Source organism: Cricetulus griseus, chromosome 6, assembly GCF_003668045.3.
Source record: "Cricetulus griseus strain 17A/GY chromosome 6, alternate assembly CriGri-PICRH-1.0, whole genome shotgun sequence".
NCBI lineage: Eukaryota > Metazoa > Chordata > Mammalia > Rodentia > Cricetidae > Cricetulus > Cricetulus griseus.
In genome coordinates this window covers 140,253,512-140,273,691 of record NC_048599.1, presented here as the reverse complement: position 1 = coordinate 140,273,691, position 20,180 = coordinate 140,253,512, and the positions used below count along the sequence as shown (strand labels likewise).

The window sequence follows — 20,180 nt, the reverse complement described above, 5'->3', positions numbered from 1 at the left end:
GACCCGGCCGAGTTGGGCTAACTGGTGGGATACGCCTTCGTCTCGCCCCCTTCATTTAAACAAAACAAAACAAAACAACAACAACAAAAACCTCCGGACCTCTGAGGTATCGCAAAATTAACAGACGCCGTGGCGCGCTGGTTCCGGAAGGCCTTCGAATTTCAGTGATTTAGGGAGACGTGAACGGTAAGGAGGACCGGAACCATTCCTTAGCGGAACCATTGAAGTGAGGCCTGGGGGAGCCATTTGAGAAGCGGACCACGTCAGGCCGGGACCGGACTGGCAGGCATGGCGGCGGTGGAGCCGGACGCGGAGCCAAAGGCCGCCATCCCTGTGGACCTACGGCGGGAACGGCGACTGGTGTGCGTGGAGTACCCAGGCGTGGTGCGTAACGAGGACAAGATGCTACAGACTCTGGGCGGCGAAGAAGGCGTCTCTCGAGTAAGGAGCTGGGAAAACTCCGGGACCGCGGGAAAAGAACCCGGCGAGAGAGCGGTTTCCTTGGTAACGGAAAGTTTAGGCAGGCTCTAGGGCCTTCTTTGAGACAGGCTTTGTTTTCTTTCTGTACTCAAATGTGAGTAGCATGCTTAGCATATGTCCCAGGAACATAATTCAGCTGCGGCCTCGCTGGGTGTAGTGCGCTTATTTCTCTCGGTAGAAAACCTATACACTGGAGGAAAGGGATTTAGAACTTTTGCCCCACCTGTAGTTGAACTTAAAAGTGTTGCAATTCGCTGACATTGAATTCTGTATTAGTCAAGTGCCAAGTGCTTTATTTACAAGCTGCAGTCCTTGGAACACCTAGAGTAGGAACTGACAACGTCTGCATTTTACAAGTGAACAGTTTAAGGCCAGACAACAAGTTGGGGGGCTAGAGTGATGCTCTGTGTGCCGGATCTTGGGATATTTCTTTTTCTTTGGTTTTTCGAGACAGGTTTTCTCTGTGGCTTTGGAGGCTGGCCTGGAACTAGCTCTTGTAGACCAGTCTGGTCTTGAACTCACAGAGATCCACCTGCCTCTGCCTCCCGAGTGCTGGGATTAAAGGCCTGCGCCACCAATGCCCGGCTTGGGATATTTCTTCAGAAATGTTTTCCCTAAACACCTTAGATTCTTGTCAGTTAATATCTAGCTCCTTCCATTGTTAATTCCAATCTGAGATTTCATTTTGATACACTTATTACCTGTTTATTACTTGACCCTGGGGCTATAAACTCAGAGCAGGGACCTCTCTTGTTCACCTCTGTATTAATATCTGTATAAGTCCCCCATTTTATAAGAATTTATCAAGTATGTGATTGAGTCCTAATGACAATCTCATGAACTAGATACTATTTTTATTCCCATTTTCCAGATAAGGGGACAGGTAAAAAAGGTTAGGCCAGACAAATCACTACAGGCCCGACAGGGATTTGAATTCCTGCCTGACTAGTGTCTGAGCTGCTGCTCCATTTTTTTATGATTGGAAAAGAGCTGGTTGTGCTAGTAGAGTTTCCATTATACACATTATGACCTTGACGGAATCCTTATTCTCCCATACCCCAGGGATGCCTGGTAGGGTGATCCTCCATCATTCGTACATTCTGCCTAGGTTTCTGGAGTACTCAATGTGCTAGGCAATGTCTAGGCTTATCCCTTCTCTATTAAGTGCTGTGTGCTTTGTGAGAAGGGGATGCTGAGGAATGAGGCAGCTTCTTTTTTTTTTTTTTTTTTTTAAGTTGTGTATACAGATGACTCTGAAAGCCAGAAGGTGTTGGGTCCCTTGGAGCTTTGATTCAGGTGGCTGTGCACTACAAAATGTTTGGGTGCTGGGAACCAAACTCCAGTCCTTCAGAACAGCAGCAAGTGCTCTTAGCCTCTGAGTCATCTCTCCAGGCCCCAGGCATTTCATTTTTTTCCCTAAGTTGCTCCTGAGCAATTCCTGAAGGCCCCCTGTCCCGAGTATTGGGAGTTAGGAGTTGAACTTGTGGGTGACCTCAAGCCAGTGCACATTGTTGGCTCAAAGGTGCATGGCTGATACTCACTGCATGCCTCTTACCAGATGTGGGGCAAATCTTTGTTCACATGTAGGTGGCATGTGCTGAGTGCTTACCATGAGTTAGGCACCACTATTTTAATTGAATCTTTGTAACAGTATTATAAGGTGGACACTATTCTTAGGGCTTTTTTCTGGGGGGATGGTTGTTTTTGTTTTTGTTTGTTTGGTTTTATTTTTATAAGAAGAAAGAACTGGGGCCTTGAAGGCTATGAGTAGTGAGAAATGCCAAAATGGTCATTACTGTTGATGTAATCTCCTGTGGGTCCAGAAACGCTTGTTTGTGAGACTGACTGCTGATTGAATCCTGGAGCTGTCGAGTTTTGGCATAGCCTAGTCAGTTCTGAAAGTTAACTTCTGTCAACTCAGAAGTAAACAGGGTGATAACCTGCCTGTGATATGGTGCTAGGAGAGTCCTTTTGTGCCTTACACTTGATAGGTGATAGTTTTCACTTCATTAGCAGTTATCTCTCACTTATAACCTATTGGGAGGAAGCTGTTTGACTTCATTTTCTCTATCTAAACACTGAGAAACTTGGCTTGAAAAAAAATGAGTTCTATGGGAACAAAGAGCTAGAAGTAGAACCTGTGCCTTCTGGCCTTTCCTGGCTCACCGTCAGCTGGGCTTTGTGGGAAGAGGAGCAGTGTTCTGTGGGATGCTTAGCTGCTTACTGTTCCCCCGTCTCCCTTGGCATTGCTGCAGATCTACACTGACCCTACCAAGAGGCTTGAGCTCTACTTCCGGCCCAAGGACCCATACTGCCACCCTGTGTGTGCTAACCGTTTCAGTACCAGCAGCATGCTGCTCCGGATCAGGAAAAGGACAAGACGGCAGAGAGGTGCCCTGGGGGCTGAGACTCACCCCCAGGTCACGTTCGACTTGGAAATCCTTGGCATCATCTCCACAATTTACAAATTCCAGGGTAACTGACATCTGTAGTGGTATTGGGTGATTTCAGGGCCTAATGTGGAGCCACATGGAAAGTGGGGTACAGTGTGCCTATGCATGAGGCAGAGCCATAGCCCATGGTGGAGGCAGCCTTTCTCATCTCCAGTTAACAGTCCCTCACCTCACGGATTGTAGGTACACTGCTTTCCTACCTTCTATTCATACTTTTATTCTCTCTCAAACTGAGTGTCTTAATTAGGGTTTCTACTGCTATGATGAAGCACCATGACCACAAGCAACTTGGGGAGGAAAGGATTTATTTGACTCTAAGTTCCTTATAACAGTTCATCATCAAAGTAGTGAGGGCAGGAACCTGGAGGAGGGCAGGAACTGATGCAGAGGCCATGAAGGTGTACTGCTTACTGACTTAATCCTATGGCTTGCTCAGCCTTTCTTATAGAATCCAGGACCACCAGCCCACAATGGGCTGAGCCCTCCTGCATCAATTACTAAGAAGGCTTATCTGCTTACAGCCTGACTTTGGTTTTTCGAGACAGGTTTTCTATGTAGCTTTGGAGCCTATCTTGGCACTCGCTCTGGAGACCAGCTGGCCTCAAACTCACAGAGATCTGCCTGCCTCTGCCTCCTGAGTGCTGGGATTAAAGGCCTGTGCCACCACACCTGACCTGAGTTTATTTTCTATTTTTGTGTGTATGTATGCCACATGTGTATTAGTGCCTGTAGATGTCTGAAGACAGTGTCCAATCCCCTGGAATTACAGGCAGGTGTGAGTCATCTGATGTGGGAACTAAACTTGGGTCCTTGGAGAATCAGGAAGTGCTTTTATGCCCTGAACTATCTCCTCAACCTTTTATACCCTTAAGAGAAGCTAGGAATCTAGAGTTCTGTGAGAAACTTTCTAGTTTTAAGATAAACCATTGTGTGGGGCCAGATCAGACTAATGATCAGATCTCCGGTCTGAGACCCCAATATTTTGGAACCGTCTCCCAAGCTGGCCTTAAATCTCTATGCCAACTCCCCAAATTGTTGAGATTATAAGACTGTGACACTGTCTGGCTCCCCTGTCAAGTCTTGATTGCTGCTGGCTTTATCCTCTGAAGCTTCTCTGCCTGACTTGGGTCCTGTAGCACCTCATGCTTCTTTGAACTGCAGGCATAATTCCAAACTGAATGCTACTTCCAGGGAGGATCAGAAAGCGGGAACTGGAAAGGCAGAGCCAAAGAGCATTCAGTTTGGAATTATGCCTGATGAGCCCTAAGAGTTTGTCTGTTATCAAATTTTGAAGTTAGCTTATAAAGTAGTGAGTTTCACTGTAACATTTTCCTACACATATATCTAGGCAGGCGCCCTAGCTTCCCTTTGCCTCAGTCTCCTTGTCTGTGCACTAGGGGCTGCAGAGCCAGGAATTCATTAAGCCCTGGACAAGATTCACAGTGATGGTGTCTTTTAAAGAGCCATGTGGGAGGTGCTTGGCAAATGATCAGCATACAGCTGCTTACGGCTGCTGCCCTAAGGAAGCAGAATCTGAAGAGACTAAATGACTGAGAGGAGAAAGGGGAGATCCAAAGAGAAGGAAGGAAAGGGAGAGGAATTTGGGGCCAGCCTGGGTTCCAGTAAGATGGTGTCTTAAACATAACACAAAAGAAAAGAAGAATAGGACCTAGGGTCCTTTGGTAGATGCTTGTTTGGAAGGATTGTCCTTCCAGGGGGAAGGTGGCTCCTCATATATCACAGTTGTATTTCTCTTTAATTGAGCCAGCACCCTGTTGCTCAGCTTGGCCCTGGAACAGCAGCCCCTGGAGCTTGGTGAAAATACTGTATTGTAAGCAGGGCACACCGTGTTTTATGATTTAGCTCCCTGGACTTTACCTGCTGTTCCATGGCTTCCCTGCCCCCCACCCCCCAGCCATTCTTCCTGCACTACTAATTTGCACACCCATCAGAAGGGTGCTGCACAGCTTATTCAGTACCTTCCTAAGATGATTTGGGTATCAGCACAGCAGTGCCAGAGCCTGAGTGAGAGTGTGCCATCTGTTCTCTTGTCTTTCCAGGAATGTCTGACTTTCAGTACTTGGCAGTGCACACAGAAGCGGGTGGCAAGCATGTGTCCATGTATGACAGAGTGCTCATGCGCAAGCCTGAGAAGGAGGAGTTCTTCCACCAGGAACTGCCGCTCTACATCCCCCCACCCATCTTCTCCAGGCTCGACACACCTGTGGACTATTTCTATCGCCCTGAGACACAGCACCGGTAGGCAGCCTCCCCCACACTCCCACCCCAGTGCAGCAGAGGATCTAGGGCCGAGGCATCAGGATTAAATTCAGAAGGCGAGTGTCATAAGCAGTGGTCTGGTGGTCACAGAGTGGCTTTGTTCCCAACAGACAGTGAACTCTAGGACTTGAGAGTGCCTGATAATGGTCTCTTTGGACCTTGCAGTCATCAGTAGTGACATTACCTGTGAAATGCCATGTGTGAACATTCCACTCTGACCCATCCCTTTTCTGTCTCCTCTGTTCACCTCATGGCCTCCTGGTTCCCGTCACAAAAGAGTTCATAGCTAGCTCTGTAACTCAGCCTTCTGCCATCTCCCTGCAGAAACTCAACCTGTTTGTCCCACTTGCCACCTCCCTGTCTGCTCACAGGGCTGGAGGTTGCTGCCAAGACAATCCAGCCCTTTCCTGTTTGCTGGTGCCTCCCTTCAAGCTGACCTTGACCCTCCCTGAAACTTGCTCAGAGTATGAGGTTGTGCTCTGAGGACGGGTGCTGTGTGTCTCAGAATCAATGGTGCGCATCTCTTGCACTGAGGGTTGTGAAAGCCCAAAATAAGACCACATGCAACTCAAGTGGGATGAGTAATTTTTCACAATCTGGGCAGAATGGGGACCCTACGGCTGTTGGAAAGGCAGGTCCTAGGCATTGTCGATTGTGGGTTTTCTCTGGAGGCAGCTGCAAATTGACTCAGAAGGGTCCCTTTGTATAAGAGCCAGGACTGACTAATGTGGAAGAAATTAATTTGAACATTCCCAATATGAGATTAATAACAGTCACCAGCTGTGGGGAATGCTGAGCCTGCACTTGGTCTCAGCCTCCCAGCAATTTGCCAGTTCCCTGTCATCCTGACTTTACAAGGGAGGTAGATGAGACTTGGGGTCTCCAGGCCACATGGGAAACTCTGAGCCTGACTTGCCCAACCTTGGGCTTTGCTCCATCGTTAATCTCACACTGTTCTTTTATGCTTGTGATGTTTAGAGAAAAGGTCTGTCTCTGTAGTCCAGGCTGGCCCAGAGCTTATTGCATCATCCAGGCTGACAACATCTTTGGCCTTAGCCTCCCAAGTGCTGGGATCATAGGCTTGAGTCACCATGCCTAGTACCTTTTTAAAATTAGATACACAGAAACAGCATTTCTCATTTTGTTGTATGCTTCCCAGAAGCAGTGGTTTGGTTGCCTTTGTTCTCTGCTATAACTTTGGGCCTGACCTGAGCAAAGCGCTGCCAATAGCTGGGACCCAGTGAAAGAAGCCTTGGGAAGCAAGGTCAGTGTGCCAGATAAACTAGAGGATGGAACAGCTTGAAAGCCAGCCTGTGCTTGCTCTCTGGTGTTCCTGAAGGAGACGCTGGCTGGCTGGCTGGCTGGCTGGCTGGCTGAGTGCAGCCTTCAGAACTTTGAGCTTGGAGTGCTGACGTGGCACATGGTGGAATCTGTGCCTTGTGAAAAGTGCAGGTGCTGGAACAGATACTGTAGCACAAAAACAAATGGTAGCGTTAGGGAGAGCAGAAGCCTGGGACCTGCCAGAAGGTGTTCCCAGGGTGGCCGTTTTGGGAGGGGGTGAGACAGAAACATTTGCCAAGTCCCGAAAGAGTCCTGCAGTGACCCAAGCTTGGATCTGGGGGTCAGCAGACCATGTGGCAGGGAGGCTTTGCTCTGGGCTGGAGGCTGTGAAGCAGGACAGAATATGAGCAAATGGATAGGTGCATTAAAGATATTGTGTGGGTGGGCTGAGGGGTGTGAGAGGCCATTGAGGAGCTGGCAGTAGAAATGAGTGGGAGCACAGCAGAGCAAGGCAAGAAAGGGTTCTGAGAAAACATTCTAGATCAAAGCTGAGGCTGTGCAGAAGAAGCATGGGGAGCCGCCGCCTCCAGAGCCAGGTTTAGGGTTAAGATCTCTGGGCTGAGGGGCTGGAGAGACGGCTCAGTGGTTAAGAGCACTGGCTGCTCTTTCAGAGGTCCTGAGTTCTATTCCCAGCAACCACATGGTGGCTCACAACCATCCATAGTGGTATCTGATACCCAATTCTGACCTGCAGATAGATCACTCATACAAAAGATAAGTAAATAAATCTTTTGTTTTGTTTTGTTTTGTTTTGTTTTGTTTTGTTTTTTGAGACAGGGTTTCTCTGTGTAGCTTTGGAGCCTATCCTGGCACTTGCTGTGGAGACCAGGCTGGCCTCGAACTCACAGAGATCCACCTACCTCTGCCTCCCGAGTGCTAGGATTAAAGGCTAGTGCCACCAACGCCCGGCAAGTAAATAAATCTTTAAAAAAAAGTCTCTAGGCTGGCTGGGCGTTGGTGCTATACACCTTTGAGGCAGAGGCAAGTGGATCTCAGTGAGTTTGAGACCAGCCTGATCTACAGAGACAGTTCCAGGACAGCTAGGACTGTTACACAGAGAAATCTATCTCACATAAAAATCAGCTTCTGTGAATAGGAGGTACAATAGCATATACTCATATTCCAATTACCCAGGAAGCTAACGGAGAACACTCACCTAAGCCCAAAAGCTTGGGGCCATCTTGGACAGAAAAGAGTTTGTCTCAAATAAATGAATGAATGAATGAAATGAATGAATAAATAATAAAGCTCCTGGGATTATAGGTTCATACACTGGTAATCAATCCCAGCACTCACAAAATTGAGGGTCACAAGTTGAAAGCCACCCTGAGCTGACCTAAAAACAAAAAAGAGCAGAGTGGTGGTGGTGATGCACACCTTTTATCCCAGCACTCAGGAGGCAGAGACAGGAGAATCTCTGAGTTCAAGGCCAGCCTGGTGGTCTACAGAGTGAGCTCCACGACAGCCGGGACTACATAGAGAAACCCTGTCTTGAAAAAAAAAAAAGGTGGGGGGGCGGTGTGTGTGCTTAGGTATTTCCAGAGCTGTTCAGTCAGTCTGTTGCTTTCCTGTCCACTCTTCTATTGTTTTTCTGATTATCAGCGTAAGTTGTGCTTGTTAAGAAAAAACAAGTATTATGAAAATATACAACCAAAAAGAATAAGTGCCATTGCCTCCCTGCCAAAATCTCTTACAGGTGGAAGGACAGTACATTGCATGTACAGTGTGCCTGCATGACAGTGTTAGATCTATATTGGGTATGATTGCTGTTTTCTTTTTTTTCTGTTAAATTTATTTATCTATTTAGTAAGTGTGTGTGTGTGTGTGTGTGTGTGTGTGTGTGTGTGTGTGTGTGTGTACATGAGTGTGTGTATGCTAGTGTGTACTCAAGAGTGTGTTTGAGTGCTTGTGGGCATGCCTGTGCCTTGGTGCGTGTATTGAAGTTAGAGGACAACTTGTAGGACTCAGTTCTCCCCCTCCACTATGTGTGTCCTAGGGTTTGAACTCAGGTCATCAGGCTTGACAGCAAGCCTGTCACTGCTTCATTTTTTTTTTCTTTTCTTTTTTTGGGTGGTGGGGAATTGTTGATTTATTTCTTTAAGACAGGGTTTCTCTCTGTAACCTTGGCTGTCCTGGAACTTGCTTTATAGACCACCAGGCTAGCCTCAGATTTACAGAGATGTGCCTCCCGAGTTCAGGGATTAAAGGTGCTTGCCATAATGGGTGACTGCCTCATTGCTGTTTCAAAGTTACACACTTCTGGTGTGTTTTCATCTCCTCACAAAGCAGTTTACACCTGTAGTAGGAAGAGCAATGCACAGAAGTAGAATACCTGTGCTACACTCTGCACACAGAGGCTGGCAGGCAGCTGGTCCAAGCCTCTGGAGTAGGTCTGGGTGGGGGCCAGCTGACTTTGGGGCTTTAGGTATGACCCTTTTTCTTCGACCCTTTTTCTTCCTCGTGTGATTGACCAGGTTCCCTGCACATGGAAAGAACTTGCCTTTCTTCCCAGGCACTGTTGATTTTTGTGCATAGCTGGCCTTCCTGTCGACCTCAGGGGGTTGAGTGTCCTACTGCCTGCAATTGCAGAGGGGAGGCTGGCAGGGTGTTCAGCCCCTTCTGCTCCTAGAGCAAGCTGAAGGCAGTGGATGGGCCGCAGAGGCAGCCATGCCACCCCCACCCCGCCCCCGGCCCCTTCCTTATGCTCCTCTCTGAAGTGAAGACTGGCTACCTACTTTCCTTCTTGGGGGCTAAGGGAGAAGACTTTAAGACAGGATAGTGTTATACCTACCTGGAATGGTTCCTGACAGTCACATTTGAAAAAAAGCACAGACTTGACCCTGTGTTTCATATTTTGTTTGCCAGTGTTTTTTTTTTTTTTTTTTTAAGCTGGCAGATGGTATGTACTCACATAGAAAAGTAGGATAAAGTGCAAACTGAATGGGGTTGAGGAGGATTGCTTGAATCTAGGAATTCTAGACCAGCCTGGGTTATATAGCCGGTGATTGTTTTTTAATAAGGGTAAAAGGGCAGGAGAGGTAGCTCAGTGGTTAGGAGCACTTGTTGCTCTCCCAGAGGACTAGAGTTTGGTTCCTAGCACCCCCATTAAGTGGTTCATAACTTCTGGCATCCACAAAACCCTCACACATACTGCATAAACATACAGATACATCCGCATAAATGAAAAGGTGATGGTGTGCAAATGGGCTTGTGGCATCCAGGACACACAGTACAATGCATTTTGCAGTACTGTGGGATGGGGTAGTGTGGAGGAAGCAGAGGCTAATGTGTGGGAGAAACTGTTGAAGCTGAGGATGTACACATGGGGGTTCTTGATACTATGTCTCTGTCTTCTGTTTCTGGTGACTACCCTTAAGTGTGCTTCAGGGTAGTCATGCTCTGTGCTGATACATGTACTCTGTGTGCGTATGTGCGTGTGTGTGTGCGTGTGTGCGTGTGTGCGTGTGTGTGTGCGTGTGTGCGTGTGTGCGTGTGTGCGTGTGTGTGTGTGTGTGTGTGTGTGTGTGTGTGTGTGTGTGTGTGTGTGTGTGTGTTTTCAAACTATTTTTTAAAGGTTCATAGCAAACTGAGGAATGTATAGAGATTTATGTATCCCTGTGTATGAGAAACACATCTCATCCACTTCTTACCCCTTCCCATGCACACACACAAAGGGGTATGTTTGTTCCAGGGCAGAGAGGTCAGGACATACTACCCTACAGGTAGTATGGGTATTACCCTACAGGTAGTACCCTACAGGTTCACATGGGTCCCTCTTATTCTTGGACACTATAGGTATGGACAGGTGGAACCCTGGCTTAACCTCTGGGCTTTGGTAATACCATCTGGTTGCATCCTTTTCATTCACCTGTGTTGTCCAGATGCTGCTGAGCCAAGTCATGCTCTGCTTGGTGGAAGGACAGTTGGCTAAGGGATGGCTACAGCCAGGCCTCTTGGGGCTAAGCCCAGCTTCTGTAGCAGATGCTGTTTGGACACATTTCTTAATCTTGGTGGCCTCAGTTACTTCCTTAGAAACTTACTCCTTGGAGGGTCATTTTGAGAGTTGAGTGAGTCGTGTTCATGTCACTGTCCATATATGTGGCTAGTGGACATTTGGATTGTGCCCAGCTTTTCACTGGCTGGATTGTGGTGTGTGGGACTCGATGCAGTTGCATTTGGGAGGCCATCAGACTTGTTATGATGCCTTTTTCCCATACCCCAGTCTCTGGGACTTTGGAGCCTTGTCCTCCTTCAAGGCCAATGGCCCCAGAGTTTCCCTGAGCCACTGCAGCCCCTTCTCTCCCTTGATGGCAGCCTACCAGCATATGCTTCTCCAGCAGGCAGTGTTGGGGTCCTCTCTCCACTAATCCAGAGAAGGCACATGGATGTGGTCTACTGGTAATGCATGTCTGCTGGACTTCCTGCCTGCCTGGCCAGGCCTGTGCCTGGGACAGTAATCTTAGCTCTTTGTCCACAGGGAAGGTTATCACAATCCCTCCATCTCAGGTGAGAACCTGATTGGATTGAGTAGAGCCCGGCGCCCCCATAATGCCATCTTTGTCAACTTCGAGGACCCTGAGGTACCTCTACAGCCTTTGGAGGCTGCAGTAACGACATGGAAGAAGGCCTGCACTAACCCCATAGATCAGAAGGTGGAGGAAGAGCTGAGGAAGGTGAGTCTCATGCCCCACCCAACCTGCTGGGCCACTTGTTCTGCACCACTGTGGGTGGTTAGGCTTTTTCTAGCACTGGCTGGTTAGCACAGGTTTTTTGTTTTTTGTTTTTTACCTCCAACTGCTACATCTAAAAGCTGTGTCTGAAGCTGGGCTTGGTGGCACAGGCCTATAACCCCAGGAGCAGAAGTAGTGCAAGTAACAGACCAGCTGGCTAGCAGAGTGATTTCAGGGCTATCCTTGGCAACTAGAGTATCTCAGAAAGTAAAAAGAGGACTGGGAGACATTGTGCTGGGTCAGAGTCCCTTTGGGATGTCATTGCTGGGGTGTGACTTGAATGTGAAGCTTGTGTCTAGGAACCTGTAAAGAGCTATTAACATGTAGCAAACCCATGGAATGTGGTCATGTGCCAGACTGTGGTGCCTTTATCCTGGGTTAAGCTGCAGACATGTGACAGGGCACTGTAGTCTGTTCGGGCTTGAGGAGCAGTGTGCAGGTAGCTGGGTTTCTGCTGGGTCCACAGGCCTAAACAGCAGTTTTTCAGTGAGGCTTTCCGTGTTGATGCTGAAGTCACAGCCTGTTCAAGGACAGGGTCCCTTGGAGATTTCAGCTCTTACTGAATCTCAGTTGTCACTGAGGCTTTCTCTGTGGCTCATCTTTGTCCTGGTTCACAGGGCTTCTCTGCCTTGCCTTCCATTCTCAGTGGCCTTGCACAGCCCTCCTCAGGACCAGGCCATCCCCTTCACCTACTTGGAGTCTTATCTTCAGCACTTGCCTTCTGGGTTAGCAAAAATCAGGGCTCTGGGGTTTTAGCGTATGCTTGCTCAGCCCTGTTGATCCATTGCACTATGACTCATATAAGGACAGGGACTGTTTGACCACTTCAGGACCCCACTTTCACACTCAGGACGTATAGTCCATGCCTTTAAGGGGTTAGGGGTAGGGAGGAGGGGTTTATGAAGGACTAGTAGATGTGTCGGGTTCCAGAGGCTTGTTGAATCTCAGCCTTCTACCACTGGGGCCCAGACACACAGGGATGACTGGTGTGAGAAGGCAGTAGGTGTTGGTGTTCATCTCAGACTCTATCTGTGACTTTCCCTAGCTCTTTGATGTTCGTCCCATATGGTCACGAAATGCTGTCAAGTCCAATGTCAGTGTCCACCCTGACAAGCTCAAGATCTTACTTCCCTACATGGCTTATTACATGGTAAGTGACAGCTAGTCTCACACTCACTCCCACCAGTGTGGTCCTTGATCCCTGATGTGACATATTATTGCCATGGCAACAGAAGATAGCCATACCTCCTAGCAGCCCTGCCACATGGCACCCTGAGACAACTTATTAAAACTAGTTAGAGAGCAGGGACATACACACACACACACACACACACACACACACACAGAGAGAGAGAGAGAGAGAGAGAGAGAGAGAGAGAGAGAGAGAGAGAGAGACAAATAGAGAGAGACAAATAGAGAGAGAGAGAGAGAGAAACAGCTAGAAAGATTTCAAAGCTCCCTGGTCCACCACAACCTTCTGATAATATTCTGGTTGTGTGTGCATGACTTGAGATGAAGAAGCATTACCTAAGTCATAGGTAAGCATTCTGTGCATTGTGACCATGTAGTGAGAAATTTCTAAGGGCCTGGCACTGGGTGAGGCTACATATCACTGCCTTTATTCCTCCTGGAGGTGACAGAAAGAGTCCCTTTGTATCTCTGAGGAAAAGCTGGGCTCAGAGAGCCCAGGCCCCTGAGTGACAACAGCTCTCATCTCAACTGCTTATTCTGAGTGGGGCTTAGTGGAAGAAGTCCACCTTAATTCCTCCCAGGAGAGGAGGAGATGGGGATGGTGGTACAGAGGCTTCCAAAAGTTTGGAAGGAAAGGGGTCCTAGCTGCCAAGGGGAGCCAGCATAAAACATGACCTCAAAGATTGATGATGGGCAAGGGCACTGTTGGACTGCAGCCTGGAAAGCTACCTTCTCTCATTGAACATGACTTCTTTTTTTTTTTTTTTTTTTAAAGATTTATTTATTATATATACAACATTCTGCCTCTATATATGCTTGTACACCAGAAGAAGGCACCAGATCTCATTACAGATGGTTGTGAGCCACCATGTGGTTGCTGGGAATTGAACTCAGGACCTTTGAAAGAGCTAGCAGTACTCTTAACCTCTGAGCCATCTCTCTCCAGCCCTGAACATGACTTCTTTTTTTTTTCTTTTTTTTTTTTTTTTTTTTTTTTGGTTTTTCGAGACAGGGTTTCTCTGTGGCTTTGGAGGCTGTCCTGGAACTAGCTCTTGTAGACCAGGCTGGACTCGAACTCACAGAGATCCGCCTGCCTCTGCCTCCCCATTGCTGGGATTAAAGGCGTTGAACATGACTTCTAAGTCTAACTGTAGTGCTATTGTAGTGCTATTCAAAGACAGGAATCCATGCACTAGGACAATTGTCACATTGTGCCTTGGGTACCAGGAGCAGTGGTAGAAACTCCTGATCTCACTTCGTCCTCATAGAACCTTGTCAAAGGGTAGGGTCTAAAGCCATGCTGTCAGAGCTCAGAGGGCCTGCTACCTCACTGGAGGGCTAGGTTCCCACCCAAGTAGGAGAGGATCTTTGGTCCTACCTCACACTCCGTACTTTTTTGGTCTTTAGATAACAGGTCCATGGAGAAGCTTGTGGATTCGATTTGGCTATGACCCTCGAAAACACCCAGATGCCAAGATTTATCAAGTCCTTGACTTTCGAATCCGTTGTGGAATGAAATATGGTAAAAATAACTTTATTTTCTGTCTTTGTCTCTTTGTGTCCTCCATTTCTAGCAGTCTCCTTAAAAAAAAAAAAAAAAAAATATGTATCTGTGTGAGTATGCGCACATGTGTGTGTACAAGTGAGCACACCTGTGCGTGCACTTCGAGGCCAGAAAAGAAGGTCTGTGACACTTTCCACCTAGTTCTTTGAGGCAGAGTCTCTTCATGAATGTGGGGCTCACATTTTCTCAGATGTCTGGAGGCCAGCAAACCTCAGCAATCCTGTTTCAGACAGACAGACAGACAGACAGACAGACCACACACACACACACACACACACACACACACACTCACACAAAGCATCCCCAGAGGTGGGTTGACAGGATTCGTGCAGGAAGCCCTGGCTGCTGTGTAGATGCTGGGATTCTTCCTCCCTTGAGTCCTCGTGTTTGCACAGCATGGCTCCAGCCACTGTTCCTGGCACTCCCTTCTGCTCTGGGGCTGAGTAGGGTGGCTCAACAGTTACACATGTGCTTGCAGAGGACCCTATATTCCCATTATCATGTCAGACAACTCACCACCGTCTGTAACTCCAGTTCCAGAGAATATGACACCTCTGGTCTCCATAGGCATCTGCACTTACATGCACATCACACACACACACACACACACACACACACACACACTTTTAAAATTAAATGTGTATACATGTATTTGTAAAATTATAATTTTAAAATTATACACACACTTTTAAGAGTCTATTCCCAGCAGGGCATGGTAGCACACACCTTTAATCCCAACATTCACAAGGTAGAAACAGGCAGATCTCTGTGAGTTCAAGACCAGCATAGTCTATATAGTGAATTCCAGGGCATTCAAGGCTACATAATGATAGCCTGTCTCAAAACAAAACAAAACAAAAAAACAAAAACAAAAAAACTCTACTCCTATAGAGAGACTAGAAACATTTCTGTACTCCCCCAGGCCATCCCACCCCTGAGAATCTATGGAAAAATATAAAGGGTCTTGGAAATAGAAGTGCCAGCTCTTTTCTGGCTGTTCTGTGGCTTTCTAGTTTATAAACAAGGGCCTGTGACACAGGTCCTACTTAAAATTTTAAGCCTGGGATGCCAGGAAAACCACATAAGGATATCAGCATGTGGGAATTGCTAGATGTGCTGGTGTCCATTCCTTCTGTAGGTGGCAGATGGAGTTGGCCACCTTAAGGTGAACCCCTGACTGTTGCCCAGATGAGTTTGGCACCTACTTCCCTTCTGACACATGGCCCTTGCATGTAGGTTATGGCTCCAGGGACATGCCTGTCAAAGCAAAGCGCAGCACATACAACTATAGCCTCCCCATCACCGTCAAGAAGACATGTAAGTAGCTGGATCACCTGCACCAGGACATGGCCAAGGGAGATGGGCAACAAGATGGGAGGCCTGCTGGCCATTCCTTACAGGTCAGACAGGGTTATCCACACTCCCTCTATACCAAAGCACTGCCTTGCTTCCTTGTAGCCAACCAGCTTGTCACCATGCATGACCTGAAGCAGGGCCTGGGCCCATCAGGAACAGACGGCCCACGGAAATTGACCTACAATAAGTACAAGCTCAAGGTGAGTGCTCTCAGGCTCCAGTGGGAGGTCAAGTTTGGGAATGAAGTGTCTTTGCAGGGCTGGGTACTTGTGACCCTGGGAAGGAACTATGACTGACTGAACTCTGCCTACCAAGTGCCTTTGCATTACTCCCATGTCATCCCTCCAGAAACAAAATGAGAATTTGGAGTGTCATTTACCCAAGGCCATGGGGAACTAGGGCCATCTGGGCAGAGATGTGGTGACAAGTCCTAGAGAGGGAAATTTGACACCAGCAGATGTATGGCTACCCCTGGTGAGCCTGGCTCCCCTGAGGCCTGTAACTGCTGCTGAGAAGACAGGACTCGGGCATAGACATGAGCACATGAGAACATCTGGAGCTCAGCTGTGGGTTGACACGTGATAGGATGGACCCGGACCTCCAGGGCTCACATTTTTTGTCAGTATCACCCCCACAATGGTTAGCACACCCCCACACTTCTCCTGATCCCTCTACAGGCCTTAGAGAGGCCAAACTAGTGTGTTCTCTGCCCTGGAGTCCCTGCTTGAGTGACTTGTCAGAAAATTCAAGATCAGCAGAGACAGGCGACATGAGGGAGACAGCTGTCCTCTTAGTGCCATCGTGCTTGGCCACCAATGTCATGGGGCCTTATTCTTGACTTTAGGGCTATATTCCAAGTGGAAAAAAGAGAAAATGATACTCATTAAACCCTGCCTTCCTCCCCAAAAAGCAGTCAAGGAAGCATGCAGGAGCGCATAGAGTGACTGATTAGAAACAGCTGGTGAGGAATAGACCAGATCCTTGTGGAAGGCAGAGCCCAGTACAGGCTGGTGGCGGCCCCATGCTGTAAACTGGCAGGCTTCCCAGAGGTCTGAGGAGGGCCTGACTGCCCCACCCTCCAGAACCTCCTGGGGAGTGAGAGCCTCATTTCTCCATATGTGCTGGCCACCCTGGGCCTGGGGACAAGCCAACTCCTTAGATTTCCATGAAAACCACAGCATGGGTGTCCTCAGCACTGTTAGATCCTGGGTACTACAAAACCGTCCTCTCCATTTCCCTCCTGTCTACAGGATTCAGTCTACATCTTCCGGGAAGGGGCTCTGCCACCCTATCGACAGATGTTCTACCAGCTGTGTGATTTGAATGTGGAGGAGTATGTATGAGGGGTCCTGTGCTGCTGATGCCCCGCGGAACTCTGGGCTAGAACTCACTAGAACAAGACCAGTGTTCTCTGTAGCTCTTCCTGCAGCAAGCTTTAAGGGAAAATTGGCCACTGAGAGCTGGGTGCTGCCCTTGGTCCTGCCATATGTGGGCTATAAGGCAGGAACCAGCAACTACGGCTGCACTGTGCCCTGTAGAAAGCAGCCCTGCTTGCTAGTAGCAGTCACTCTTAGTGGAGTCTTTTCCCGAGAGTCCCCTTGAGATTGACATGGTTCCTGATCCTGGACACCTGCCCATTTGTTCACAACCAAGTTTAGAAAACACCAAGAGTGGGGCAACAGCATGGAAACAGCAAGGCAGCGTGTGGAATCTAGGGAAAGCCTTACTGTTAACATAAAGTGTGCCTGGGTATATGCCTGGCTTTGTATAGGTTTTTTAGTTTTTTTTGTTTTTTTTTGGGGGGGGGAGGGGGGGCGGGAGGCTGCCCAGAGACAGCAAAATGTTAAGGTACCTAGCTGGGTCCATTCATCCCTGCAAGCTCTTCATTACCTTTGAGACTTCCCTGTGAGCACTGTTTGTCACACAGAGCTCATGTAAGAGCTTCCCCAGTGACATCCTGTTGCCACAAATGTCCTGCCCATAGAGCTGTGCTTGAACTCTAGCCCATGAGCTATCACACATACAGCCACACTCTGGGGCTCTGTATAAGTTCCCCACCATAGAGCCCTGCCCACACAGCCTCCTCTGCCTTCAGGTTGCAGAAAATTGTTCACCGCAATGATGGGACAGAGAGTGTGTGCACAGAGAGAGATGGCTGGTGCCTCCCGAAGACCACAGACCACCTGAGGGACACCATGTCACTCATGATTCTGCAGACCATCCGCTCTGAAAGGCCTGGTGAGAGCTGCATGTGCAGGGAGGCCCCAGGCCTGTTCCTGACAAAAGCTTCAGAGACCCTCATGCTGTCCATCACCCTTGGGAGGGAGGCCTGCGAGCTAGGACTCAGCTGTGACACTGAGCAGTGAGCAGACAAGAGGGAAGGGGTGCTGCCTTCCTGTACCTGAATGGCACCTCTGCTTATCTCTTCCTTCGGGATTTTATGGCCCATGGCCCTGCACTGCATTCCCTAGCTCCTTTCTCAAACCAAACGCCAGAGCTAGCCACTGGGACAGTGGAAAGTGAGTGGCACTTTCTAGGCAGGGGGTTTACAAAGGGACCTGCGGAGCAATGAAAAACTCTTGCAAAAGATTCCTCCAAGCTAGATAGTGGGTGTCTGAGTAGAGGAAGGCTTCTTAACTGTGGGACATGGGTTCACCCTCTTGGGAGTCCAGCCAAGGCTGTGAATCCTTTCTGGGAATGGTGTATGTCCTCTCAAGGTGCATAGGGTCCTGGGCTGCTTATGGCTCTCCTCAGAAAATGGACTTAAAGATGTCTTGTGAGGCTTCACCTTCCTGGGTCCCCACCCTCATACTTTCCACAGTAGTCTCTCAAGCCCAACTGCTTGAGCTGGTAAATGAGCTCCAGGGCCACCTAGGAAGCCTGCACTGGGAGACAGGACCTTCTTTCCTTCTCGTGCAGCTCTCTTCTCCGACACAGGGAAGACTGATCGTGGGAAAGGGCAGCTGATGTTTGAGTCTGGAGAGGAGGGCGAGGAGGAAGAGGAGGAGGAGGACGAGGAGGATTTCAAGCCCTCAGATGGGAGTGAAAATGAGATGGAGACGGAGATTCTGGATTATGTGTGACAAAGCACTGGTCCCGGGCAACCAGGTGAGACTGGTGACTGTCTGCATAAAGAAGCCAGAGCAAGTCACAGTAGTGCAGGCGGCCCAGAGACACCTCTGAAGAAAGCTGGTGTCCTAACAAGCAGGCCCTGGGTGTTTGAAGACAACCCGAATGCCATGTAGATCACCCAAGGCCAAGACCAGCAAAAGCCATAGAAGGATGATAAAGCCAGGGGCACCCATCCTAGCGGAGGCCTTGCGACTGTGGTGACAGATGGCCTGGGGAGCCTGGTTTGTCATCACAAACAGCCAGACTGCACTTGGGTTTGGACACCATCTGTCTGGGGAGTGTTGGTAAAAGCCAGGCCCACCCATAATAGTCCTGTTAGAGAATTGTCCTTGAGCTGGGCGGTGGTGGCCCACGCCTTTAATCCCAGCACTCCGGAGGCAGAGGCAGGCAGATCTCTGTGAGTTCGGGGCCAGCCTGGTCTACAGAGCTAGTTCCCGGACGGCCTCCAAAGCCACAGAGAAACCCTGTCTCAAAAAAAAAAATTGTCCTTGGTGGTGTCTGGGTGTCTCAACATGTGGGTTTAGAGTTGGGAATGTTTCCTCTTACCTGAAGCTCCCTAACACCTTATTTGTTCCTTCACTCATTCAGGACATGCTGGTATACCAAGATGGGACAGTTGGGACAGGCCTGTGCCCCCACCCAGGGCAGAGGGGTGAGGACACTGGGCATCCTCAGGCTGGGCTCAGCCTGACTTCACCAAATGGACCAGCTCTTCGGTTCCCTAGAAACACCCTGTTGTCTCACAGCTTCCTTCTGTAAAACCAGAAACTGTCATGTCCCTGCCAAGCTGGCCTCCCAAGCTCCCAGGGCAGCAGCACCACTTTGCTAAAGAGTGCTGAGCCAGAGGTGCACCATTGCCTTGTCCCTGGAACAGCCTGGCATACACAGTCAAGTCCCAGCAAGTCCAAAGCCAAATGCTTCAAGCTAGCCCATCCTCCTGATAAGATCGAGGAAACCATTGTTTCATTTGGCCTAAGTGGGCACCCCTAGGAACTTCCCAGCCTTGCAGGGAAGCAGCTGGACAGACCGTGTCCCCTGCTGACCCTGCTTCCTGCTGCTTGGAAGAAAGCTCAGCCCAGAGGCAGGAAGTACTTCTTCCCTAAAGGCTGGCCAGCCTTGCCTGTACTGCAGAGGACTTCTTTCACAGCAGCTGCCAGGACACCTCAGCTGGGAGTACTCTCACTTCTGAGCTGCTGCCCAGCCTGGTCTTTGGGGAGGAGGTCTAGGTTCTGGTCCCATCTACCCAGGAATGCCTTGACTCTAGATATAAGGAAGGTGCTGAGTGAGCGACCTCATGCCCTCTGAAGGCCTTACCCACACAGCCCAGGCCAATGGCAGTCTTGCCTTAGGTTGGCCAGACTAGAAGGACTTCTGAGGTCTAGCCACATTTGGCAAAGTGTGGTTATTCTTCTCCTGAATTCCCATGTAAATAAAAGTGCTTTTAATATGAAAACTATAAAGCACCCTCGGAAGCACTCATGTTTCATGCAGCTCGTTACCCATCATTAGACTTCACAGTTACTGAGTCTTGGTACATATAACCCCTGTATAGTTTTCTATTTGTGTTTTGCTGCGTGAGTTTGAGAAAAGACCATACTTGTCTCTAACAGAACTGTAGTGCTATTTGGTACTTGCTAGCCAAGATTTTACAGA

The 20,180-nt window shown here is 48.8% G+C and overlaps 1 protein-coding gene across 4 annotated transcripts; it reads left to right on the top strand.

The window, feature by feature from the left end:
- On the top strand, positions 1 to 20,002 carry Gtf3c5 (general transcription factor IIIC subunit 5). Of its 4 annotated transcripts, none has more exons than XM_027423064.1 (12): positions 1 to 504; positions 2,736 to 2,955; positions 4,994 to 5,192; positions 11,032 to 11,227; positions 12,330 to 12,434; positions 13,883 to 13,997; positions 15,276 to 15,356; positions 15,498 to 15,595; positions 16,646 to 16,728; positions 17,491 to 17,633; positions 18,333 to 18,503; positions 19,116 to 20,002. In XM_027423064.1, the coding sequence occupies exons 1-11, from the start codon at positions 289 to 291 to the stop codon at positions 18,476 to 18,478; spliced, it is 1,602 nt and encodes a 533-aa protein (XP_027278865.1). In that variant the 5' UTR covers positions 1 to 288; the 3' UTR covers positions 18,479 to 18,503; positions 19,116 to 20,002. The 4 variants fall into 4 exon arrangements, with proteins under 4 accessions (XP_027278865.1, XP_027278867.1, XP_027278864.1 ...); XM_027423066.2 differs by having other exon boundaries at positions 2 to 441; XM_027423063.2 differs by having other exon boundaries at positions 2 to 504; positions 18,315 to 18,503.
- The last annotated feature ends 178 nt before the right edge of the window (positions 20,003 to 20,180 follow it).